A 27,231-nucleotide genomic window follows, 5' to 3' on the forward strand; every position below is an offset into this window, starting at 1 on the left:
TCTCGTTTCAAAACAGGTTCTTTTTTATGCTTCATTATTTTCTTCATAAGTTCTTACATTCAATAAAATTATACGCTTGACTTAAACAATACAAAAGCTATGAAAGATTCCGTTTTCTTCCCTAAACCTCCTTTTCTGCCTTCTCCCACTGCGGGAGGCCAGGTTCGGTTGATTGCAGTCAATGAAATCTTTCACATTTATCACAAATCACCAGTAGGTTCGTTCTAAAGAGACAAAAGTAAAAAAGAAACAAAACGATCAGCTCACATTTCCCGGAGCGAATGATCCTGATGTCACACGACACAATCCTTGAGCGAATACGATTTCCCGATAAGCTGTGCTCAAAGGACGAATTCGTCAGGAAGGTGAGGTGTATGTGTTGGTGCTATCTGAATTCTGAGAATTCATTGCAATACATTTCCACTTTCCCTTTCGTATGCGACACACTCACACAAACGCTCCAACGTGTGAGATGATTGGTTCGCATGGGAGGGGCAGGTTCTTAGTCATCCTCCACATTTGTTTCGCTTAGAGCCTAGAGAATGATTTTCGACTTTCGACAGTAACGAACTGATCGCACCCTTGCTCTGCCTACACTTCTTGTCACTGGATCCTGCTGTGTTGGGGTTTATCTTTTTGGGTTTTTCTGATCGATTGTTCACCGATCGTACACAAAACAAAACATGGCCCTGTCCTTCTCTGGTCCCCCTTGCTGGTGATGTGAACACTAAACTAAAACAGAAAGGATGTGTGTGTGTGTGTGTGTTTGTTTGTTTTGCTTACGTGACTACCGTGGGCGTACGTTAAAACACATATGTATATGCGAATGCTAATCTTACTACCGAAGGAACGATAAACTTATAAAGTCTACATCCAACGATTTATCGAGATGCCTACTCTCTCTGGGTGCCGTTGTTAGCGCGAGTCGGTTAGTAAAAGGGTCGATAACCCCTGTTCTGCCCTGTCTGGCGGCTCACAAATATTCAGAGATGCTAATATTACTCAAAGACACACACACGCGCGCGCGTGTGCGCCTGTGGCCGCTTGTCTGCGGCCTTCCAAAAACAATCGCACGTGCGCGCGCGCGTAACAAGTTAACAAGACCAACGAAAAATTGCAAAAATAATAGGGGGAATTAATAATAATATCTTCTCCGCATCCGATGTGCTCTTGTCGTTGCTTCCTCTGTGTTGCTGTGCTCTCTGTGGTTGCTCCTCCTCCTTGCAAATTCCGGCGGAACCAGGCCAACAGATGTCACTTCCGGTTGTAATTGGTGTTGAAAAAAATGCCGCTACGAAGGAACGACGCCCACTGCTCTCTCCAGGCCCAGCAAGTCACGAGACAGCAAAACAGGCGCTTACAGATCCATGTCGAACTGTTCCTGATGCTCGTCGTACTTTGGTGGGGAGTTCCGGGCAGGTTTCTGCTGCTTGACCGACAGTGTCGTCATTGGTTTCGTGTTCGGGCTGACAACGCCCGTACGCAACAGGTTCATTGGCACATTGTTTGGCGGCGTGCGGGCCAGCGGGGAGTTCTTCAGGTTCATCAGGAAGGCACGCTCGTACACGATGCGAGTACCTAAAGCGGAAGAGACCGAGATAGAGAGAGACATTCATTAATAAAAGGAATAACGTAGTAATTAAACAGAGGTTTAAAATCGGTGATCAAGATAACAGACAAACGAAAGATCGCAGTACGCAGCGCACACTATGATCGTGAACAGTGTTTTTTTTCTATCTTTCTTTGCGATCTCGCGATCTCACAGGCGGTTGTGTTGGTGTGAATATTTGGCAAAGCGGTTTCACCGTTCCCCGCCGTCCGACGAATTTGACCTTCAGAGAACCCCGAAAATCGTTAACGCGTGTTCGCGTCTGCGTATCTACAGATCTACACCCAGAAACAAAGATCGCGTTGAAACTGTCCTCCTCTTCTACGCAAGATCGCAAATTTAACCTCCCACGTGGTTTTACTTTGAAGTGAATCATTCTCTAGTAATATTGTTGTAAAACTTTGGAAACAAATGCTTAAAACGTCTATTATCATCATTAGTACACAACAGCAGCCGGTAGATCGCAGCTGTAGCTGTGCCGCCAAAATGAATGTTCGAGAAGCTTCTGATAAGGCCACTGACTGACACATTTGCATCGACAAACAATTTGAAGAGCGGTGGTGTGCCGTCGCGCAAAAAATCCATGTTCCAGGGTGTTTTTTGTTTGCCTTTTTGGCACAACTCTCCAGAAGCTTTTGGCGTACGTACCACCACCATACGCAGCTGCCGAAATGTGTGTATTTTGCTAATAAAGCGTGAGGGGGTTCGTGAAAGATAGCGAGGAGTATATGTGCAAGTCGTCCAGCTGTGTACATACCGACACACAGAGGTCTGAAATTGGTAGGTGATATATCCTATCTCGGCAGTGGTCGCACACACTACACACGTTTTCCAATCGCCCCCAAAAACAAGATTGGTTTATTTTTTGAATTTGCATATATCATCGCACCGTGCGAACTTGGGCGATCGAAAAATTGAGGCCACGTTTGAAAGGTTTGGGAAAGAGATTAGCACATCATTGTTGATCGATTGCAGGTGGTTTGGTTCACGGTAAAATCGTTTAAAACCTTTGACATGAAACGAGAACGTGCAATTAAAGCACTTAACCTGGGGGCGCAACTATTAAAATATCGTAAACAATATCTTGCGCGATCCTCTGACGCAATCGAGTCCTCCTGGTTTCGAGCTCTGTGTGCTGAAAGCGCAAAATCAACCACATCTCTACTGTATGTGTTGTACCTTCGTCGGTAGAACCTTCGTAATTCGAAGGTTACAATAGTAGTGGAGGAACTATATATAACCACAACCGCCCGTAAGTCTGTACAGAGAACATTTCGAATAGTGACGATCGATCGAGTGTGATCTGCACTACTACACCTAGTTGTCATTGAATCAGCTGCTTTAAACCAAATCTAATGTGAAACGTTAACTGGGTAAAGGTTGCTATCGAGGAACAAAGTCGACGACCACGCCGATATGTATTGCGTCTGCCGGATCTGCACACAGCTACAGAACAGACACGGTTTGGATGATTATTTTTAACTCGCCATAATGGTGTACCGACCCAACACACCCGGTCGACCGGGTGTGTGTGTGTTCGGTGATCACTACCGCTTATGCAACGCCCGAGTGTCCTGGGTATCTTACTGCGCTTCTTCTTCCCACTCAATTACCAACGCCCGCAAAAGTTCCATTCCGCAAATATTGAGGTCAAAGCGCTTAGAGTGCTTAGAAACAACACGAAAGTGAGACAATACGGTAGGGAGACGGCGAGATAGCGAGTGGCCCGGGGCAAGATAAGATTGCCCAAAAGGTCCTTGGATTGGGGTGCGTTGCGGTGCGTTGCTGATTAGAGACCCGGGAGGGCAGAGCACATTGTGCTGATTTCGGTACAATATAGCAAGAGCGTGTCGTCTCCCTGTGTGTAGACGAGATTAATCGAAACACGAGCCAGAAGTTGCTTCCTACACACACTCACACATACACACACTCACACACACGATGCTTCTTTGTGTGTTCTGATCGGTTCATTGGCTTTTTTGCGGCCAATTGATAAGATGGATGGGGCCTTAGTCCACCGATCCAATACACCAGGAACCAGAGCAACTCCCTAGTCACACCAGAGACGTGTGCAAAACTGTCCAGCAAATAGCGATTGTGGAATCGGCCCGTTACTGTAAACGACCAGGCAGGCAAAACGTTCACTTTTACAAGCTTCCACCCCAAAAAATCCACCACCCTAGACAGTTTTGGAGAGCACTATAATTTATGGATCATGTTCTCCGGATCAAGATCGAATGAAAGTAGTTTCCAAGAATTTTGAAGGACGACGTTGCCGCTGGGGCGTTATCAGCTTCCAGCAAACAAACAAACGCTTTCCCTTCTGTTTTGGGCTATGGTTGGGCCGTACTATTTTTAGCATCAACCAGTAAAACGACCAGTTCTACTTAGGCGAATGTAATCCTGTCCCAACGTCAACAACAACAACATCCCAATCTCGTTTTTTTAATAGGCCGCCTCCAGAGTCCTTCAACCATTTCCGAAATAAATTGGACAATTCTTCTAGGAACGCATCCCCCCCCCCCCCCCCCAGCGGCTTGGGGATGCTGTTCCAATGGAGCAGCTTGTTAGTAGCCTTAAGCAACACTAACAACTTCCCATTCCCGATCCGACAAAATTCTCCAGGGGATGTAGATGGCGCAACGAAACAGGCAGACGACGTTTGGGGCCGCGCATTGCTAAATTCTTGGCCGCCCTCTCTTGGGCACGGAATTAAATGATTGCGCGGAACTCGCTTGGGACCTAAGCAAGCACACACACATAGACACCCGCCAGGCACCAGGGTGGGAGGAACCGGTTTCGGTGTTTCTTTCCAACCAGCTTCTCGCGTGTGGTTGTCGCACGATATCCACGAGTGCAGACACAGATGAGTGTGGTACCGCGGGGTCTCGCGTTCGTCTATTAGCGTTCGTTGGACACGGAACGCGCAGTGACACGGAACCGAATAAGGCGTGAAGAGGGAAGGGGGGATCTGAATCAGTCCCCCAGCTCTAGAGCGGGTCTTTGTCCGCCATGTCATGGGGACGTTTGAATTAAATTCAAATCTGACGCGAATATTTAATGTCCCCACCAGAGCACACACAATTTGTATCTGACTGGTGGTCTGGCCATTGGGGGAGAGGGCAAAGTGCGTCAAAAAGCGAATGAAATACGGGAAGTGTGTGCGTGTGTGTGTATCTGTTCTGATGGTACGGGTCTGGCGATAGTACACACACCGAAAATAGAACTAACAACCAACCGGCCCCAAATTTCCTTCTGCACTCTTCCGCACAGACATTTCGGGGTTGGTGCGATATGGTAGAGTTAAAATGAAATCACTCGAAAAGAGAATTACCACGAGGAATAGCCACGAATGTTTCTGATTAACTCGAATAAGGGCAACGGTTTATGGTTGCCAGCTGTAAACTGTTTGCTCAAAAAAGCCCCACAAGAAACACGTGTTTGTATTCATCTTCGAAGCGCTGCGCCTACTGAGACCTTTTCATGGCATTCTGCTCCATTCCATGTGGTGCTCGTATTGAAGAGCGTGAGATATTCTTCGCAGGGGTTAAATTTCAAACTAGTACCGGAGGATCTATTTCCAAGTTGAAATGCGATCTATTCTAGAATTTCCCATTCTAAATCTTTAACACCTGTGTGTGGCTAGAGATACTTCTCGCCAAAAAAAAAGAAAGAAGAGGCACGCCTTCATCAACATTACTGCGTAGTAGCATTTCCCCATGCTTCTTCGATTTCTTCGAACTTGGCACCACTTTACGCGCGTGTCCGTGAAATTCGGTGCCCAATTAACCCAAAACAATAACACACACCCATCGCTGGCGCTGACCCTCTACACTTTCTTCTCCCCCCCCCCCCCCCCCCCCTAAACACCGCACAAGAACACCACTTTCTTAGCCATTCACCAATACACACACTAAACGCCGTAGAATGAATTGAATAAAATTTGGAGTTTGCGCACAAGAGTTCTCGCCGGATTGCGTACGTGCGTTTTGTCGCGCGTATCTCGTTCATGTTTCAAAATACACACACACCGCACACACACACGGGATTTGTTCTGGAAAAAGGGAAATGGGAAATGCTTACCTCCGGGTGTGGTCGAGTACAGGGTACCGCCGGGCGTAGAGGAGTACAGGTCCGGCAGCTCGGAAGCATCATGGATCAGTACCCGCTTGGACGGGATGGCCTGGGAGATGGAGGCGCAAGCCTGACGTGCGATCGGTGATGCCGACATGCTGTTGGTGCGAGTCTTTTTGTTTTTGGTAAAGTGGGTTTTACAACAACACTTTTTCCGGCACTTGGCGTTCGCGGGCTGGTTTTGTTTTTGGTTATTCACGCAGCTGGTGCTGATCGACGATCGACTAGAATCCGCTCGAGTGGGGACTGTGAGGGCTTTTTGTACTTTGCAGGATACTATTTCGGTTTCCTTGTACTTCCTTGTTGGCAGTGCACTACACCAGTTGGCAGTTTAAGTAGTACTAGTTTCGGTTTACAAAACGGTTTGTAATACACCCGTTTCCCGTTTCTGAGTTGTAACAACAACACTTGGTTGGCTGGGCTGGTAGCTGCAGTTGTAGCAAATGTTGTGTGGCGTCGTAGCTCTTTGCGCTTTGCGTTAGCAGCGTGAAGGATACGCGCGGAACAATCTCTGAAACCGAACTATAGCCAGAACGCGCCCTGCCAGCCGCATTTAAAGCCGAACCAAAACACAAACATGCCCACCAACACACGTACACGGCAGGCCTGTCGGTAGGGCCAGCAGGGGTGTGACGTGACGTGTTCACTACTCTCTCGCACACAAAGGCACACGCGAGTCGTGCGATTACGCTTACCTAATCGTGCCCGCTCGGAAAGGGGCACGGTGGGATTTACGGTGGGCAAAATGGTGGAAGAAACACGTGAGGATGTAAAATTGTAATTATGTTGACTCAAGGAGAGTTTCAAACGAATCATCCCATCAGAAATTGGTGCTGTTATAGTAACATTAACGATGATTGAAATTTTAAATGAATCCAATCAAAAAATAACATTTTTCGAGACAAATGACTTTTATAAAAATATTAAAAATTATTTCAATCAACCAAATTCTCCAACATATACTCATATTCGGAGCATTTAAAATAACCACAAGTGTTATAAACTCAAACACAATTTCTATTTTAAATCATTTTAGTGCGACCTTTTGCCCACTGTTGGTCAGCACTACACCGCACAGCCCCCGGTTCTTAGCCGTTCAACCCCTATTTCCTTCCAACCCCTTCCCTGGTACCGCTTACGGTGTAAGCAGATACGCAGCAAGTCCGTGCGCATTGGTGTGCGTTTCGCTTCGAGTTACTTCTCTTATCGTGCGCCACACACCACCGCCGCCGTCAAGCGTACGTGCAAGTGGAGACGGAAGAAGAAGTGTGTTCGATTCTTGAGCGGTAGGGAAGAGAAATTGTGTGAGCAGTAAACTTTTTTTTCCCCCCAAAGGCAAAGTTAAATAAAATATTCCACAACATATTTGTGTTTCAATTACTGTAAACGATGAGTTCTCCACAAACCACATGTGCGACACGCCAACTGCTTGCTCATATCTTCCATAGAATGCTCTGTTTTGAGCATTTCTCTTACCGGCACGTTTTGCTAACCAAAAAAATATTTGCCGGTAAAATGAAGCAAACGAAAACAGTACTCCCCCCGTGCCCTATCCCCCTGCCAAACGCCGGCAAATGCCTGTGGTGTCCCAGTCCGTACTGCCGATTTCGCTACGACGCAGTTTCTCAAAACAATTTCCACACCACCACCACCACCTCTTTCCTGACCGTTTTCTTTTCGCGTAAACTCACCCTTTTTTCTCCAATCCCATCGCAGGCGCTCCGGGAATATGCCACCATTGGGCCACCACCGCCACCATCCCTGTCACTGTGTCCCAAGTCCGCGAGCCTCAAGGGGTTGGTGGTCGTGGTGTGCGTGTAAGATATACAATACACAGGTTAAAACGCTCGTGGAACCGGCTTTTGTGGGGTGGATTTTTTTTTGGGGAGGGTTGGACGGGCAACGAATATATGCTGTGGCCTTCAAAATAATGGCATGCCGGTGAAGCGATGGCAATACATGGAGAGAGAGAGATAGAGAGAATAGTGTGAAAACTGTTTGATAATTCATTAGCCAAAAGACACGCGACATCGCTTTTCTGGCCAGTTTTCCACCGCTTTTCTTCGATTTTCGAAAATGAAATAGAGAGTTAGTTCTTTCGATGTTATTGCTAGCGCATATTTTGTGAGTTTGTGTTGGTGTGGGTAATGTGAAACCAACACCAACGGAAGGAGTGTGCGTGCAGTCGCGCTCGTCTTCCATCCATCCATGGCGAGCGGCAGCATACTGGTAGGGACTGGGTCGTGTTCGCGTTCTCGCTCCACTCCTTCACCACCCTCCACATACCTGCTATTTTATGTTTACTGTTCGCTCTTTCGGTGCTGTAAATGCTTTTGGCCGGTGCAATCATAAAATGTATACATGTGTTTTTCTTTATCCCAAAAGGGCTAGATGGAAAAAAGGAAAATATCGACACCAAAATAGTTTGCCTTTGTACGGAGGTCTGATAAACAGATATATGTGTTTATCAGAAAACCCCCCAAAAACACGCCGATCACGTTCTTCCAGATGCCTCGTTCTATTTACGGCCACCCTGCTGGTTTTATCACGACTATTTGTCCCGTAAACAGCTGTAATGGGACCGTTCCAGAGTGGGGAAGAGAGTGTTCCATCCCCCCGATTAGTTTTGTAAATTGTGCGGGTTTGCAAATGTGTCTCACAAGAAAGGCGCACACGCGCGCCACAAAGATGGGTAAGATTTGGTTTACAAGCAAAAGAAAAAAGTCGATCTTCTATCCGCAGAGGTTATTAACACGGAACGGGGTCGACAAACAGTCTGGGCGGGTGGGGGAAGAAAGTAAACTAATTGCTACGCGTGCACCTGCTGCGTAGTAATGAAATTTCAATAAAAAATAAAAGAGTACGATAAGTACTTGCATTCTACGTCTCGAAATAAGGTAGCCTTTTCCGATACGATCGCGAACGATCTTACGCTATTGCAGTGAGTAGATGGGATTAATCCTCATCGGTGGATTTGTCACCGGAACTGGCCAAAGCATGAAGAAAGCAAAAACAAAATAGTCCGCGGATTGTACACGAGACTAATGTTTTGTTATGGTCGTTTCACTCAACCGAGAAGATCGCCCCACCAGTCCGTTTCCCGTTTCCCAGAAGTTACTTAATGGGGCCAAAATTAAAGGCTTCTTCTACCTCATTCCTTCTCCAAAAACCTCGCCTTGCCCTTGGATCGGTTTGTCGGTCCGCTGTTTTCCTTCTACTTCTGCACACGTTTTCGGGCTGAGAGACTGAAAGTAGGCACGGCATGGCAAAAATGAAAATGAAATGTTCAGCGAAGAGAAGCATGAACAGCATCAAGTGGAAGATGGGCGGCCCAATGTTATGAGTGATTCTTCGCAGACCTTTTGGATGATTCGTGCGTGCCTGTGTGTGTGTGGCGATGCGTCATGTTTACAAGCACCAGTGTGTGCGAACCGGTTTCGACGGAATGCCACACGGACCGCAGCAAATGTAAATCGCGTGTTCGATTTCTCTGGACGTTCTGGAGCTCCCACCAGCTCCTCTTGTCTGCTAACTCCTGTGTGATGTTGATGAAAATCTATCCATTGAAAAACAAACTTTTCGTCTGGCCATGTCATGATCGGATGATCGGGAGGGGTGTGTGTGTGTGTGTGTGCCATTAATATGGGTGGGTGGGTTGGAATGCACGATCGTACTGTATGATCTTCGAGGCGCAATTTGTTGTTTAGACGCGTGAGCCTCAAGTAACCGGCGCAGCTAGCGCAACTAGAACAACAACAGCGGCAGCTGGCGATCGGACGTTTCGCATACTTTGCTGCAAAACTGTACGGCAATGGAGTAGTAGGGGGTGGATAACGACGCATTATGTCCGGTCTCTGGCGTAGTTGTTTTTACTGTGGGGGGCTCGTTCGTGACCGCATTGAGCATCTGGCTACACAGGGTGTATCGGGAAGAAATCACTACAAAACGAGAGTAAAGTCTAAGTTGAGATGGGAAAGAAAGTCACAAACTTCTCCAAAAGATTATCATCTGGTGCAAGAGATTGTGTCGTATTAAAAAAACAAAGCATCCTGCAACATTGTTCTTATCATACAACAACTGTCCACCCTGTCTTTCATCCCACACGGCGATAATTCTATGCAAAAAAGGCCAACAACATATGCCACGCCTTGTCTGCCGATACCCATTGGCCGGTTTTCGCATATCGCGCGCCGACCGTCGACCGTCATGGGACAGGAAAGAAACAATTGCGCTTTAGACGAACAAAACCGCACATATCACGCCCGCCGGGCATTTTGACGTGCCTCGACAAGAGAGTTGGGAGCAAGATTCCAGACTCCGATTCCGCCACTGACGTACACAACCTTGTCGGAAGGTCTCGTTTCGCGCACCCGATCATGATGCAAAAGCCATACGGAATGGGCTGGAGAGTCACCATTCTGCTGATTGTGCTCGGCATTTGTTGTAGTAGTACTTGCAGGCCCCATTATCAGCCTCCAACAAGCCTTAAAGCATGTACAGACAACGGAGCGTCCTAGAGGGTTTTTGCGCTTCTTCAAATGCGTCAGTTATTGGCCCGTGTGGTCGTCGCCGAACCATCGGCTACACATCATCTCGGTGGTGGACTGGTGTCAGGGCTCTAATCTTTCACCCTTACCGAAACCGCCCCAAACCGGTGCGCAGACCGGCCGTCGGTGGGTTGAGAAGCGAAACTGAAATCTTTCTTCGCGTGTTTCGTGCATTTCGTGTTTGTGTACCTCGGGCGCACGAGGTTACAACAACATGAGCGAAGGAGCAGGAGCAGTGTTGTGCTAACAATATACACCTGGAGATGTCTTATCGGTGTGATAAGAAGCCGAGAGAAGAAGCGATTGGGCAGGCTTGTAGGTAGCCGTTTGATAATTTCTATAACCAGTGAGTCGAGCATTTCGTCCCAGGACAAAGACACGAATCGGTAGCAATAAAACATTTATTTTCTTTTGCCGCTAAGAAGATTGCCCTTTGCGAAATCTACCTCCAAGATAGTCTCCCCTTTTTCCGGGGCTTGACCGTAGGCGAGATTGCAAAGTCTGCAAGGTCACGCTGGCTTATTGATTGATTCATCCCACAAGCCCTTCTTGCAGGGAGAGATTGGGAAAAGCGCATTATCACCACCAGTCTGGGTCGATAGCGTTACACAGTCGGAACCGTGGCGTTGATTAGTCTGGACTGGAGAGGCTCTTAATCCCTCTACGAACTCCGATGAATGGCTGATCAAAATCCGAGGTGAATTGAAGCTATTGAGACCATATATCATCAGTAATTAATGTTTGTAATCGCTCCAGATTGTACCGGCTTCTTTTTTCTCGTACTTGGTTACTATCAGACACACGCCAAGTTTGAACAGACTTGGAGTCTTTTTTAGTAATACGAAGTAGAACGCCACATCTTCAAGCTGTAACACTAGACGGTGCTAGAGCATTAGGCGGGAATCTTTAAATGATCGTCCAGCTGGTTCAAACTGGATGTTTTACACCCTTCGTTGAAGTGGACACTATCAGACAGATTATACGTAGACTAAAGTAGACATCCAATTAGCTTTTGATACTAAGACGGCAACTCTTTGACTACACCAAGCAGTAAATTGTCCGTACTGATTGCACTAGCAACTTTTCACGATGCGTCATCAATGCAAAAATAGCATAACTTCACACCCGGGTGACGATCTCCCGACGATCATCCTTCAGATCGTTTTCGGAAGCCCTGCAAGTGCGCAAACGAATCTTTGTGTTGTGTTGGTTGTTTTCCCTCTAGCACATTCAAACATGGTCCCTCCTCTCAAACACGTCCCAACCTGACGGACACCTGATGCTCCCCAATGCGCGCCGAGGTAATCCAATTAAAAAAGGGCAATCCATCCGATTGCGTCAGTCGGGGCAAATTTTTGGCAGACGCCGTAAACGTGTTAGTGTCACCGTAGTAACGGTTGACGTAGTGGTAACCGTAGTAAACACAGCAAATGACATCGTCAGCATGCCACTAAGTGTAAACAACGCAAGAGAAAAGAGCGAGAGAGAGAGAGGGAGAGAGAGAGAGAGAGAAAGTTGAACAGAGAAAAAACCAAATGATACCGAGAGAAAGAGAGTACACGCGCACGAGATTATCTGTGATTGAAGGGAAGAAAAACATTCGGATGACAGGCAATGTTCAGTTGTTTACCGTTGGGTGCTGATTAGTTTAGGATGGTTGTGAGGTGTGTTGTTGTGTGTTTTTTTTATCGGAACCAATTTCGTCATCATCGTTCAAGGGAAGGTCAACATTTCTAGTGCTGCTAAACAAATTCAGTAACTGTACATATGACTGCTGGCGCTATCGATCGTTATATCGATGTTGTTGCACATTTGGTGTTTTTATTTATTAGTTGTTTGGTGTTGATGAAGTGGCAAAAGCCTGTTGTAGATTTAATTAACTGATCTGCTACTGGACATTATGACCTGTGTTCTTCACACGTTCGACACTGTTTGATGATATGAATGGTGCATGTGGTTTCTTGTGTAATATCACAACATTCTTCGCTATTTCTTAGATGAAATGTACTCCAACATAGAATGTCAAGCTCCTTTCACACTGTGCCTTACATAATTGACACGTTTGTCCAGCAGAAACGACCACAGAATAGGAGAATGTCTCCTGAGCTGTGACCAACACAGCAATAAAAATGCTTTCCCAGCGATCGGTTTATCTCTGTTTTCGACCGTGCCCAGAAGAATGCTCCAAACATTTAGTGACCGAAACCGGTTCCGACTCCCTTCCGCAGGCTCAAAACTCCACCTCAAGCTTCAAGGGCTCTCCCTCCCGTTAACCAATCGCACATATTATTTCGACTACTGCGCCGTGCAGCGAAAGAGAGAACGAAGGTCAACGATGAAGGGCATGGCTTTAAATAAAAACACGGTTCAAGACGAGCCTCCAAAAACGCGTGTTTGTTTTGGGCAACGGTGCGCTGCAGCAGAACTGAAAAATTGCATTTCATGCAGATATTCCCATTATGGCCGAACCGTTGAAATGGTTCGATGAGCATAAACAAACGAAACTGTCCACTGCGTGTGAGGTTCATCTCCTGCTTGGAATATTTTTGTATTTTTAAACGCCGTGACGAACGCAGAAGCGAAACACGACGCACTGAAATCGAATCTCGGCGAAATGTTTGGTTACATGTGGTGGACACATTACACTTCCTCGTTATATTTCATTCGATGCGAACAGGCGGTTGTTACTGCTGGTGCTGCTGCTGGTGCTGTTGCTTGGTGGTGCATTGAACTTGAACGCAAATAACTTCCTGCTAGAAGTCGGCCATCAGCCCGCCACGTTTCTTCTTTATTACATTATGCCTCTCTGCCTCTTATAAAGCACGCACGATCGCGATCTGGTCAGTCGTACAGTAAAACTTTATTTACATCTTCACACGTCGTATGAAGTGCGTTTAATTTCATTTACGCTATTTTCGACACGAAAGAATTGCGCAAAGAGAATGCGGATAGTGGTGGGCGCTATTTCTGCTTCATTATAAATCATGCTCACTTAGTGCGTTGCGGTTCTTCCGTTGGGTTTTATGAACGCAAACGAGTGTTTTAATGTGGCTTCAATTAAACCTTCCTTTTTACGGAGCTTCTAGACAGCAACACAAACTGTTGAAATGAATGCACTTACCCTGTACTTGATACATTTCTTTGTTGTTATGGCTTTCCTCGCGCAGCGTATAAGCAGAAGCCCTTGTTAGCCTGCGTGTGTGACTCACGCGTTTGATAAGAATAATCTCTCTTTTTGACTGGCGTGGGGCCAGGTAAACAGAAACAAACCAAGTAGCGCCCGTACAACGTGTTCATTTTTCATCGCGATGGAAAGTTACCGAGTATCGGGTGCTTAGTAATTCCGGTTAGGAAAGATCCAGCCATTGCATCAGCACCATACAATTCGATCATTCGATCAGTTCTTTGCACAAGACATTCCTCAAATGTGTGCTTGTTTCTAAGAAAAGGATAATAAACTGGATCAATGCAACACCTTTGTACACACGGACGGAGGCGTTCGAAGGCATCGTCGTGTGCTTCAGGAAGGGTTTTTATGCGGTTAATCACCAAGAATGCCGCTTTGTTGAGGGAGTCAACTGGGCTACTAATAAGGTGATTATGGATTACTCATTGCTTTAACAGCTGGACGTGTTTATGCGCACAAAGTTAGCGCCCGTTTATCTATAAGCTGTCGCTGGAGATGGATGATTCATTAGACTGAAGCTCGGATTGAAAAGAGTTCCAAAAACAAGTAATGAAATGAGATTTCAAGCATTCACAGCCGATCCGTCACCGAACTATGACCCTATCAATTGGTTCACATCCGAACGCCACATACGACATAGAGCTGACAGTATAAGGGGGGGAGCACCTTTACGGACTTTCCCATTCGTATGCCCATATATTGGCACAAGTGTTCAATGTCACACACAGCCGCCAAGTGATATGAATGGAAAGAAGAGGACGCTAAGAAAAAGCCCGATCTATGCAAAGCAGAATGAATCCGGAATGCTTGCTTGTGTACTGTATGGATACCACAAACGGTAACGGTATTGACAAGCCTGTACCCGCCGCCCATCTCATTTCCATGCAGCTGGAATAAGAATCCGCGTCCGATAACGTCGCTCGCCGTGGGTCGTCTAGTTCATCTCACCCCCCTCGCCGAGTGTCAGACACCTTTGCCCGCTCTTCTTTAGTGGCGATTAGAAAATGCGCAACTTCACCTTGAAGTAGTTGCCTCTCTGGTCCCCGTTTTATCTGGCCGTTTCGTTTTGGGGAGGAAGTTCGAAGATCTTGCAAATGTATTCTTCACACATTGCCTTTCCCTCAAGGACACAAGGGGGTTTGTAGCAGAGGTGATGCGGTGTTAGCGGTGGTACGCGCAGAGGAATAATTAAGTGTCCGTTTGTGATCAACCCACACACAGACGTCTGTGCGTTTTCGCCGCTTTTTTCAGAAATTTTGTCAACAGAACATCTTCGTTTATCGTTTGGGTAGCGGCGATCCAACGTATTGCATCAGCCACTGGGAGACGATCATGATGATGAAGGTGATGATGATGGTGGTAGTATTCCGTCTGCCGCGGTGTACGTGATAAACAGATCGTATACTTAGACCACGCGCTCATCTGTCAACGAACTTCAACCTCTCCCAAACTGTCAATCCCTCCCGCAGTACACATTGAGCGACTACCCCCCGCTGTCGTCAACCTCGTGCATCCAGAGCACAAACACCTAGACGGTGAGTTTTTATCATCACTCTACGCATCTTATCTAGTGCTTCCTGGCCGCGCACGCACGCATACAACCCTCCTCCTCCTCCCTGTAGGTAATGGAAAATTTCTCAAAAAATATTCTTTCTCACGGTGCGACAGCAACAGCAACATCGCGAGGTCATGCCGTCTGTTTACCGCCGTCTGTGCCAAATGCCACGTTTACCAACGATATTAGCTGGGTTTCGGTGTGTTTTGGGTAGGGGGATTTCAAATCCGTACCACCCAGCGCATTAACGAGCGCGCTCCGCTCGGAAACGATGACCATCGCCTAGTCCGAAACAGAGAAGCTTCGCTGAAATTAGGTCAAACTTCTGTGCTGCTGCTGTGACTTGACGGTGAAGGGTTCGCTTTGTAATGAAACTAAAGCCAATAAGGAGCGTTCACTCCCTTCTTTTCTTCTTGGCTCTACTTTTCACAACTACAGGTATGAATTATGTTGCACAGAGCATCATACCGGGTAACATTTGTGATTATTATTAGCTTTCGCTTAAACACGTGTCAGCATGTCGAGCGATGGAAAGCTGTCAATCGGCTAAACACCGTCTAAATTAGCTACCCTCCAACCCTGCAGAGCGCTGGTGTATGTATGTGTGTGTGCAGGTTCGTCTGGTTGGTTGTAACCGTGGTCATTGGACGTTGGACTGCGGCCGTTGCCTGGGAAGGGTGGAGAATGGGGTCCAAATGGGTTTCTATTTTGGGGTGTGTACCGATAAAAAAACACACATCACGAACTGAGAGCTACGCGCCATTATGCGCTTTTCTCACACCCGGCACCAGGCGCGGCACCACCACGTGGCGGAATGGTTGTGGCATTCCGGAAGAGAGTGATCCCGCGTAATTTTGTTGCAGATCGTTTGCTATTTGTGTGTTTATGTGTTTATGTGTGGCGCTTCTTCTTGCCAGCAGTTTTGCTTCCCTTTTTCCTCCCCGATAACAAACACACGCTGATACAATATTGCTCCCCCGTTGCTGACGCGCGCTTATCGTTCGGTCGCCATTTGTCAACGATACAACAGGTTACAAAAATAAGAAAAAAAGTAGAAGCTAGCAAAACAAACGAAATCCGGTTTATCGTATTGTTGATCTGTTGTTTACTTACATCCATGCCAGGGGGGATACGGAGAGCAGGAGGTGTTTCTACGTGCCCTTTTCCGAGTACGCCACGCTTCCGATCTTGGACGCTTGTTTTGAAAGTCGCTCGTAAATGCGTTTCCGTTTATTCTTGTTTACCGGGTGCGGTGTATAGCCAACAAATCCTAAATACCAAATGAGTAAAAAAAACGAGCTCATTTGGGTGCATTTGCTAGAGGGATGTTTGAAAATCGTGCAAGGTCAGTTACGATCGAACCCCGAACCATATCAGCGAGAGAGTAGGTTCTGTTTTTGTCAACTTATCGGAATGCGAGGGAAGGTAACAACACAATCGAAATGTCTTGTTGTTTCCCCCGGGCCAGTTGGAACTGGATAGTGTGGTGCGGATCAGTGAGAAAGGTGACCGGTTTTGGTCGGTTATTGATGAGGAGCTCTTATCACCTTAAAAGGATTGAGCTCTGCGCAGCTGTACAGAGAATGCGTATTAAATTTGGCACCAGGCAGAGTAATGACTAATTTCCTGATCATAAATCAACAGGGATGAGCAGATATATTGTTTGCAATTGAGCAGCACAACACCTTTGTAGAGCTACGACCGAACCAACTTCAAACCTTTGTTCTTGGGGAAACAAAAAGACCAAACCATACATCCATCGATGCACAAAGCGTACGGAAGGGTAGTAACTTTAATCGCTTCAAGACGCCGGTGTGTTACAACGACTGGGGGTTGGTTTTCACTCCCGAATGCCGATCACGAACACCGGCATTGAGTGGGGTGGTTGTGGGTGAATGATATCGTGGGTGCGCAAGCATTAAATACAGTATTTTGTCTATCTTCTCTTTGTTGTAACTGCCAGCTGACTTCAGGAAGTTGACAGCTATGCCAAAGTGGCTTCACCAAGCAGGCAGAATTCAACTGCTGGACTGGAATAGCTTTCGAGCAGCGCTCGTTATCCGTGGAATACATTTGAATAATTACTCTGCCAAGCTTAAGTCTGCACAGGGATGTCGTTGGATGGCGTTACAGACACTCCACCTTATGTTGGAGCTATTGGTTTGTCGTGCGTTGAGAAATAGATCCAGCTGATCAGAGTAAGATACGCAAATCTAAAGCTTATGACGCGTGTCTAGAACCAAAAGGAATGTACCACACTCCAGGCATTGAGTATGCGAAGGCGTGAAATGTGATCGAGAAAGCCAGAATACAAAGATGTGGGCTAGACACTCCACCTCGTGGTAGACTGCGATCTCTCTTTCCCTCTCTCGCTCTACCGCTCTCTCTTTCCCACTCAAAAGAGTATCAAGTACTTCCCTGGGACACTAATCAGTTTGCAAACGTTTGCCTACTGTCTCCCTTCATTTAATCTGATCGACTGAGCATACATTGTGGGAAGAACTGTTTCAGTTTGAGCTGGTTCACCGTGGCCGTCTCATCTATCTTAATTGCCACCCCCGGGTACAGGGGCTCTACGACCGTTCCGGCTGCCGGTAGGTCTCCGTCGTTTCCGTCAAGCAACTACTTGGCAACTATATTTGTATATACCTCCATGAGGTTTGTGTATGTGTGTGCCTAGAGTACCGCACAGTAGGAAGCAATAAATATTTTGCTTCCAACGGGACGGTATTCTAATATTTGTAGCGTTGTTATTGTTCAAACAATGTTCGTCTTTCATTAAACGACCGACATGTGAGGGGTATGAGGGGACCTTTTTCAGGAATTATAGTTAAGTAAACAGCTTTCCCATTAAGACTTTGTGAACGAGATTACCAACCGTGGAAAGGTTACTGTTACAGGGTTAATTCAACCGGAACGTCGCATGCGGTATGTGCACGGTCTGAGCGTTCCTAGATGGCACCATGCCAAGCGAGACTCAGGCTGTGTTGAACAAAGCTGACACTGTATGTTCTCGTCGTTCCTGGAGCAAGCGTGCCAGCAGAATAGGCTTCTCAAAGCCATTTCATTCAATATAGAACACAAACCAACCCAGCTCTAGTCCAAACGGGTCTTGGTTCTCGCCCGACATCGCATCCTCAACATTGTTTCAGCAGCAAAACCACCACAAATACTTCCCGAAATCACGTGTTTACATCGTTGCATCAAGTGTGACTCCGCAGCGATCTATCGCATTGCTGCCCCTCTTCACTGCACATGCATCGTGTGTTTGTGTGTGGAGGGATTTGCGACGCAAAAATACGTCCTGCCGCAGTCAAAATACGATCCCACCGCACATGCCAAAGTTGTTGAGAAGAAAGCTGAGAAGGAAATGGCGAGAACAAGTGGCAATTATCAGCTAGGGGGAAACGGCTCCTGCGTTTAATCGTATTGTCGTGGGGATGATGAAATTTTAGCCTCAGCTTGAGTCGGCACAATGCTGACCATGCCGTGGGTTAGAAAGGCTCACCTTGCCGCGTGTGAACTTGGTGGCTTCTTGCATGGCTGAATTGGGCGGGCATGATCGTGTACCGTTTTGCCCCGGCTTGTTTCTGACGTCGATCGCCGGCTATCAGTTCCACCGGAGCCCGTATTCGAAGGTCAATCGAATCTGGCACTTCTGGTGTCTGTTTTTGTTGTGAGTCTCTTCTTTTTGTACTCATCTCATTCTCCTTGCGGAAGAGATAACCTGAAAACACGGGAAGTCAGGTCTGAAGCGTAATTTCAAAGATCTGGATCACCAGCACGCCTGCGTTTGGGAAGAGATTCCAAAGTACGCTGGTCAGGGTGATCGGACCATGACAGGTTGTAAACAGACATATGGCATCATTTCTGGAGCGGAAGATCATTTGATCATTTGATGGAAAAGGAAGAAGTCAAGCATGTTGCAGAGTCTCCTCTCGCTTTTAATCAGTGATCAACAAAAAGTGAAGTCTCACAGTCACCTGCAGGTGTAAATTGGCAAGTAGACCACTAAAGATCAGATGGACTCTAAGACCGGTCTTGCTAACACCAAAGAAGCTAGAATCGTGAGTAACCATTCTGTTACGCACCACTTGCACTTGGAAGCTGATAAGTGGACGAAGTGTACTCGATTCTTCTTATCTTATCGGAATGTCAACGTTCACTAGCCAGCGTAATTGTTAGCCAGCGTTGTTGTTTATGGGGCGTTTCTTTTTATAGTGGGGCTTGTCACTGTTACATAACGGATCGCCAATCCCCTCGCAGGTACACTATATGTTGATGTTGTTGATCTTGTTGGTGGTAGCGGATAAAAGATAATGCCCAGTTTAATATAGTAACAACACATGAGTAACCTTCCTAATCAACAAGGTGTACAACAGGCAGAAGTGACTATTTATCAGCCTTTCTTTCTCTAAGAAATGTCGCAGTTGCCTCTCTCTCTCACTCTTTTACTGTCTATACGGTCGTACCCCAAAATAAACAGCATTGCCGAAAATCGAATCGTTAACCTTGGGGTGGATATAATTTAATACCAAATGCGTCCCGGTCCACCTTGCGCCCCACTAGGTACAGGTGGGCTGAACGTTAAACGATCGTTCGAAAGTATTCAATTAAAAGGGTGAAAACATTGAGTATTCGTACACTTTCCCTCCGCTTTTCACTCGTTCTTGTTCTTAGGGGTTTTAAAATGCAACGAAAGTGTTCGCAATCCGAAACGATCGGTCCACCCAGGTTTCCTTGACCTATATCTTGTGGTCAACACATTCCGGCTGGTCGCTGTCGATGAGGATGTCCTTCCTTCTCTTCTGGCGAGTTGTCTTTTGGGTACGATCGAATTACAATCAATTGAGAGAATCGTTCATTGAAAAATATCCCAAAGGTTAGGCTATTTTTAGCTGTTTAGATTCTGGGCGAGTGTTTTTTTATTTAACACACGGAAGATCACACGATCTTGGCTATCTTTGGCGGCTTGACTAGGTGTGCAACACGCTTTTGCAGCTTTGTACGGAGGTGAAGCACTTCTAGACTAGCTGTCTTCACTGACGGGCTACTTCATCGCGGCAACTTCTGATGCCAACAGCGGACTTACCGCGTTGTTGCATCTATTCCCCCCACGGCGAGGGTCAAAACCGTGCAATCGAATCGAGGCGGGGCGTGACGAAGCTCCTCGATTCCTAATCGGATGATATAATTATCGGTTCGCTGTTTGTTTACTAGAACCGCTCTTAGTGCGCAGTGGAACAACAACACACATTGTTAAGCGCCAGGCGTCATCACGTCACCCAGCGACTGACCGGCCGGCCGTCGTGCCTTCTGCACTGGGCCTGTACCGTTGAGCCGATGGGGGGTAAGTGTCTACGTAGTGTGCTTGGCTTTTATTTTTCACCCCATTCCTTCTGTTGTTTATCGCCACCCTCCATAGTCTGTTTGTGTGTGTGTGTGTGAGTTGAAGTGAAATGAAGTGTAGCGAATGCGTCTCCACGCTGTTGTTTACGTCCAGCCGTGATCGTGCCGGCCAACAAACGCTCTCGCCAGCGTGTGGGGGCACGGCACTTATTAGCAAGCTTAGCAGCAGCAGCGAGAGGTTTTAGCATATGGGCACGATCCGTGTTTCAGGTTGCCGTTGTTGCTGGACAGGAAACGAAACAACACCCCTCGATGGGGGTCAATACAGACAAACAGCCGAGAGGAGCGAGAGGCCCATGAAGTTGGGAAGCTATTTTGGTCCCGGGGCGACGTATTAAGACGTTGCTAGAATGAATATTGAAAGCCAAAGATTAGAGACCAGCTGGGTGGATTACCACAGGGAAGAAGGAAGTGCTCGCCGACTGCAAACACTCGGCGTGAAGTGCGAAGCTAATGAGTCATTTCTGAGTGTCATTTCGTGCTTAAATCGTAGAAGCGGGCAAGATTCAATGCGTATATTCTCCCTTTCTCGATATTTGTAATCGCATAGTCATTTCATTACATTCGTAATGCATTGTTTGTTTATTGAAGAAGGCAGAGCAGAAGAACGGGACACACATGACGACACGTGAGGGTATAATACTGTATGGCGGCGATTGGGAAAAACAACGCTCTTGTCATCCGATCGCAGCGGATCGTTTGCCTCGTTGGAGCAAGTGTTCTTGGTGCTGGAGAGTTGGGGATCGCTTGGGCCAGTTGGTGGTCAGTCCGGTCAAGCCGGGCCCATGGGTGACGATCATATTTCACTGTCACTTGCGTGGTGCTACTCGACTGTGAAGGGAGTGGAGACAATCACTGATAATGGCACTGTTGACTTATGGCTTTGGAGTGTTTGTAATTAGAACAAGTACAATTAGAACGTTTGGGGGAGGAGGGATCAGTTTTTACATTGTAAAAATAAATTCTTTCCCTACAGAACATTGTACACAATGTATTACATATGTTCAGGAACGAGAAAAAGCGTCATCGAAAGGAAAAGTAATCCTCCCTTCTAGAAGTTTAGGGTGCGACAGTTCATGCGACAATCTGTGCACGGACACTGCACACAGTTAACGGTGGCTGATGCCGCGGCTGATCGTGCACTAAACATACCCCCACCGGGGGTGCCAATAAAGCGCCGATGTTAACAATTTATCGTCTTGCTGCCGGTCGCGCTGGCGCATGTTCAAACAAGCCGTCTAGACACCCGCCGCCCGAAACCGGTCCAGTGTCGAAGTGGACAAGCGGCCGATGATCAAGGTCCTTTCCGCCTTCCGAACTAAGCCAGATATGTTGCTCGAGCAACACTAACGGTATTCTGAGTGTTTCGTTAGCTTCTAGAGGAGCGGCAGGAGAAGGACAGGTAGGAGGAAAGCGGAATTAATTTCCATTTGAATTGTCCTATTTCACAATAAAGCTCGATTTTGCATATGTTTTGTGGATGTTCTAAGCTTTGTGGTGTGTAAAAAATATGTTATTCGTGTATGGATTGGAATGTTGACCAATCCACACATAGTTATTAGTTAACAATTGAAAAATAATATAAAAAAATTGTAAAAAAAGATAATGAGCCTATTGTGTACCATGTTTAAGATGTAAATCAAATGAAAAGAACAATATCAGCAATAACACAACTCGCGCTGTTTTTCCTTTTCAAACATAGATGGCGCTAGCAAAGACTTCATAAGTCACATATAGATGGCGCAAGTATCGCGGGCGTCCCAGCCACTCCTGATGGTATGCAATTTGCAATACAGCAATTTGTACCCAACATACTGTTTTTCCCATACAGATATTAAGCCGTTAACAAGGCAAGTACGCTAGAACTAATGATATTGTTCGTCATAACGAAGAACTTCGATTTTGCCGTAGAATGCATTACCTGAAACCTTAACCTTAATTAGGGAAGAATTAATTCACAAATTACGCAATAGCAAATTACAGACATGTCTCTTATCAATCATTTATTTTTCAGCACATCACACGCACTTGGCTTTCCCCTTTTCCCGTGTCGATCACTAGTAGAAATCGTACGCCGCCAACGGTAGCTCTGGATGCATCTGTTGCATGGAGGACGCTTGAAACGATGTGCCACCGTGGATGGGCGCCAGGGACGATCCTTTCACGTAATTGCTCCCAAACCGGTAATTATCACCGGCAGCATAGGAATAGTGTGCCTCCTGGTTGTTTTGCCCGCCTCCTAGAGATGAGTTCATGTAGCTGCAACTGCTCGTACTGTACGACTGCTCTGGGAAGGTCGCGTTCGTATGGCCACCGGGTGATGTGGTGAGGTCCGAAGAGTGATAACCATAATTGACGGTAGCCTCGTTTGTTATTAGATGGTCGTAATTTGCCTGTTTGCTGTGTGGCCCCACCGAAGGGATGTTGTTGTTGTTATTGACGATACTGCTGCTATTATTGTTGATACTGTTGCTAAAGTAGGTCCCACCGGTGGATGTCCCTCGGTAGGAGGTGTAGGACGATTTTTTGTATTGATTTTGATCACAATCGTACTGTCGCGATCGTGACACACTTAGGGAGGTGTCCGCGAGTGTAGCCTTCCCGATAGGGGTAGAGCCAACCTCTTTCTTGATGTATCTTAGGACATCCTTGGAGGAGCTGTCTTCATGCGGAAGATTACTATAACCCGAATCGTTTGCAAAGTATTTCCCGAGGTGATGATCGGAAGATACCGGTGCGCTACAGCTTTCGTTTGTGGACGGTACATAGGAGCAGGATTGATTGGAATACGTTCCAGCAATCGGTTCACCACCAGCCGGTGTCGTACCAAATATGTATTCGGGACTTATTTGATTACATTTCTTGTAGATAGCTCCACTACCAAGGTCGAGCAGAGTGGTCGGAGTTGTCGTAGCATGTTGATTCACCAGACCCGATGAACTTCCATTGCCACTGGTGTGGTGTTGATGCTGCTGTTGCTGTTGACGAAGGGGCTGATCTAGTTGAAAGATTTCCTCCGGATGGAAGCACTCGTTCATTAAGCTGGATGCGCAGGAGCCATTTGCAGGGCCACTGGCGGTTTCGTTACCGGAGGACGGTGTGAAGGACTCAACGGTCGATTCGTACGATTGCCAAGTTGTACTGGAGTGGAGATGATTCTGGAGGGGCGTATGATGCGCATTAGACGGATCGAAGAATGCACCGGTTCCGGCGATTCCTTCGGAAGATCTTGTGAGAGAAGAAGCCGACGAGTTGATTCCAAGCTTGGTCCTACAAACGCACGGTGTACGCGTGCACGTTGAGCACTTGGAAGAGTCTTCTGGAAACATGATAGATCAAGTGATTACAAATTGTTACATCATGCTACATCATGCAAAACGAGCTGATTCACTTACCATAACTTGGGTCAGGAATCAGTGGAGGTGGCTGAAGTATTTCCGAACCCGTAGTGCCACCATTCACCTTACTCGATGCTTTCAGCGACATTAGCTGTAATAATCAAACATACAACACATAATTAGAATTTCTGAAGTACCCATGCGTGTCTCTATTTACCTTATTCCCCAGTGCCGCATCTCGAAGCAACAGCACGGACAACTTCTTACTCTTGGCCGCCGCACCCTTCGTGCCGTTGCCCGTCGCTCCAATCATCTTTCTCGTTTCACCGGACGTCTTTGATTCCGGCTTCGGATGGTCATGGTTCCCTTTCGCCTGAAAGAAGATGGCTTTCTCCGTGTGACGCCAGTAGTGCGTGACGGGATAGCCACAGTGTCCACGGCACGGCAGCACCTCCAACCGACCCACCTTGCAGTGCCGATTGGGACAGGCCCGTCCCTGTTGCTTCCGGCGTGCCTTATCACAGATGGCGGGACGCAGATTGATTTGGCCCCCGTTCGGTAGCTTACAGCGCGCGGTACAGATGAGCACACCGAGACAGCTTTTCTTCAGGATGCTTACGTTGTGGTTGTTCGTATTGCGCATCGCCCAGCCCGAGATGTGCTTGCGGGCGTGATCGTCCGTCGGGTGGTACACGTGCCGCACGTGGCCGTCGGCCCATTCGTTGAACTTCTCGTACGTCAGCTCCTGGATGAACGGGATGTGCGCATCATTGATGTCCCATTCGCCGGCCATTTTGTACTGGAACCCACGAACAATTGTAAGTTTTTTGAGTTTACATGAGTGTATGACAGCCGGTAGGTTCCGAACAGTGGTGGCACTTTATTTTTAGATGATTTTTAGATCTATTTGGTAAAATTTGATTTGATCTATGCCAACGTCTTCTAAAGTGCATCGAAAGAACCATTGTGCCATAACTTACATGAAAAGAAGGCTTTCACATTTTATGGCCTGGCTAATTAAGATCAGTCTGATTGGAATCGAAATCAATCCATTACATGGGGTTACGATGATAAGCAACGATAGAAGCAAGTGTAATTATTTTATCAAAACCAGTTAAAAATCAATTAAAACACAATGCGTTTCATCAATGCCAATAGAAATCATAGCGTTGCGTTTCTATCTGTAGTACTGATGATGTTTGATGCTGTTGTTATTTTGGGGAATTATTTTGATGTATCAGCATGTTCCTACAAGGAAATCAAGCCACTTTCACTGAGGAGATCAATTTAGAGGACGCATATAAAATAACCAAGATTAACTAACAAGGTATTATACAACGGCGCTTAGTAATTCAAGAACATTTATAACATCTTTTTCCGACGTCTTCTAGTAAAAAGTGCCTTTGTCTCATGTCGAAATACAGTGGAATTTTCGAGCTCACTGTGGTTGTTAAGCAGTCTTGAACCATATTTACTTACTTTATCTTAAAGAGATGATTAATGTACACCAATTAAGTATTTATTGTTTTCACATTGAATCACTATCACTAATCATCGCTTGTCGCTATCACTTTATACAAAAATAAAGCTTAACAATATGTTTTCCACCCACTAGTGCACGCTGTTTTCAGTGGCTAGTAAGGCTAGTTCACTGTTGAAACGACACATGAATTATTTTTATAAAATTGTTGAATAACCGACAATTTAGCCTGCTGTCAACACTTAAAACACAATTTTGTTAACATATCTCGCAAACTTTACAGCACAGCTTGCACCTTTAATGCACTTTCACTAAACACCCCAGGAAGAGTAAAATTTTCCTCCATTCACTAAACGCTTTTCCACACCTTAAGCATAACCCGACGAACAAAAGCGCGTTGCAAAACTGAGGGCGAAAAACTCAATGGCGGTCGGCACGCGTGCTCGCCTCCAACGATCGACACACTATCGTCGCGAGCTGCGGGAACAATTGAACGAAATTTGATGAAATGTTTGTTTCTTGTAACGCTATGCATCACCCCCCTACGCGAGCTTATGCTCCCGATTTATGTTGGCTCTCGCGCTAGACGCTGTGCTCTCCTGGCGTGGCGTTTTTCCCTATGCTGCCCTCGACACGATCACTAACTGAGACGTGTTTCGTGTTTGGCCCAGCCTAGGAAACCCGTACACAAAAAAATACCCAAACCGAACCGAAATGCGCGGGGGGAGATCGTTCTCTCACCCTCACATTTTTCTGCTCTTCAGCAGCGTTGGGTTTTCCTGCGCTTGTTCTCCTAAACAAACACACAGCCACAGTTTGAGAGGGGTTCGCGAAGGGGAACACATAATAAATGTCCCACGGGCATGCGATTGGTAGAGCGGCAGCGACGATTGGTGGCGGCATCAATTACACAACCTAACCACCATCTTCTAGCACAGTCATCGCCGTCATCATCATCATCGCCGCCGTCGTCGTCGTCGTAAAACACTGTTTGTGGGATCTCATTTGTCAAAACACATTCTCACTGTACGGACGGAGTTGCTGCCGTCGCTCGTAGCATGGATCGTTCGCTCGAGGGATCCTTCTTGGAGATGCACTCTCGTCTCGTGGGCTGACTGCTCGCGTACTGAGCAATTTCACCAACGATAGAAAATGGGGTTGAAAACGAGTGAATAAAAAAAGCAAGGGAAAGCGTTCAAAAGGGTGCAAATGAACGACAGCCCACTCGTTCACTCCCTGACACTCGAGCGATCTGTTTTCTCGTTCCGCCGCTCGCTGGGTGATTTCCATTCCCATTTTTTATGCGCAGCCCAGCCACACCAGACGGGCGGGGTGTGGGTAGGTTTTTTTATGTGCGCTGGCGGTGGTAGTGGGAAATCATGCTCACCACCCTACCCTCATCGGCAGCGAGCGTTCGCACTTGCGCTCGGTGATGATGATGGTTGTGGGATAGTAATTGTTGAGAGCGAGAACATCCATGTTTGAATTCGGAAAAACGAACAAGCGAAAAACGCTCTCTCGTTTGAGAAAACCAGCAAAGACTCCACCTTTTTCCATAAGCGTGCGCTCGGTGGTGGCGTTGGCCAATGGAAATAAGCGCCGCCCGTTTTCAGGGAGCTTGTTGGTGGAAGGAGACAAAGGACCAATTTTCCAGCAAATTTGAAGAAACCCCTCGGAAGGGTTATGTTAACTCGCGTGAAACGGCGGAGTAAAATGTTGGTTTCCATTGTATTGCTAGCTACAATGCAACAATGTGAGTGGAAATGGTTACATTGTGTGTGTTAATATGGATGACAGTTCTAAAGGATTAAGTACAATGTAATTGGAATAAAAAAGGTAATGTAATGTTGGATCTTGATGTGTTTTTGAATATTTTAACTCACGTTTTGAAGACCTTCATGTTGAACTGTCTTTCAGGCTCCATACAGTGGTGAATAAACGGTTGCCACCAACACACCACGTAGTTCGATGA

At 46.6% G+C, this 27,231-nt stretch overlaps 2 protein-coding genes across 4 annotated transcripts; both read right to left on the reverse strand.

Moving 5' to 3' along the window:
• Nucleotides 1–10,137, reverse strand: LOC1278182 (eukaryotic translation initiation factor 4E-binding protein). The gene is made up of 2 exons (XM_317732.3): nt 5,693–10,137; nt 1–1,578 (listed from the first exon to the last, which is right to left on the reverse strand). The coding sequence occupies exons 1-2, from the start codon at nt 5,838–5,840 to the stop codon at nt 1,358–1,360; spliced, it is 369 nt and encodes a 122-aa protein (XP_317732.2). The 5' UTR covers nt 5,841–10,137; the 3' UTR covers nt 1–1,357.
• Nucleotides 10,138–22,453: 12,316 nt separating this feature from the next.
• LOC3291589 (rho GTPase-activating protein gacF) lies at nt 22,454–26,443 on the reverse strand. 3 transcript variants are annotated; one of them, XM_061656688.1, is made up of 4 exons: nt 25,259–26,443; nt 23,997–24,578; nt 23,837–23,930; nt 22,455–23,757 (listed from the first exon to the last, which is right to left on the reverse strand). In XM_061656688.1, exons 2-4 carry the CDS (start codon nt 24,570–24,572, stop codon nt 22,499–22,501), a joined length of 1,929 nt encoding a protein of 642 aa, XP_061512672.1. In that variant the 5' UTR covers nt 24,573–24,578; nt 25,259–26,443; the 3' UTR covers nt 22,455–22,498. The 3 variants fall into 3 exon arrangements, with proteins under 3 accessions (XP_061512671.1, XP_061512672.1, XP_061512670.1); XM_061656686.1 differs by having other exon boundaries at nt 22,455–23,760; XM_061656687.1 differs by lacking the exon at nt 25,259–26,443 and having other exon boundaries at nt 22,454–23,760; nt 23,997–25,252.
• Between the last annotated feature and the right edge of the window lie 788 nt (nt 26,444–27,231).

This window comes from Anopheles gambiae, chromosome 3, assembly GCF_943734735.2.
Source record: "Anopheles gambiae chromosome 3, idAnoGambNW_F1_1, whole genome shotgun sequence".
Lineage (NCBI taxonomy): Eukaryota > Metazoa > Arthropoda > Insecta > Diptera > Culicidae > Anopheles > Anopheles gambiae.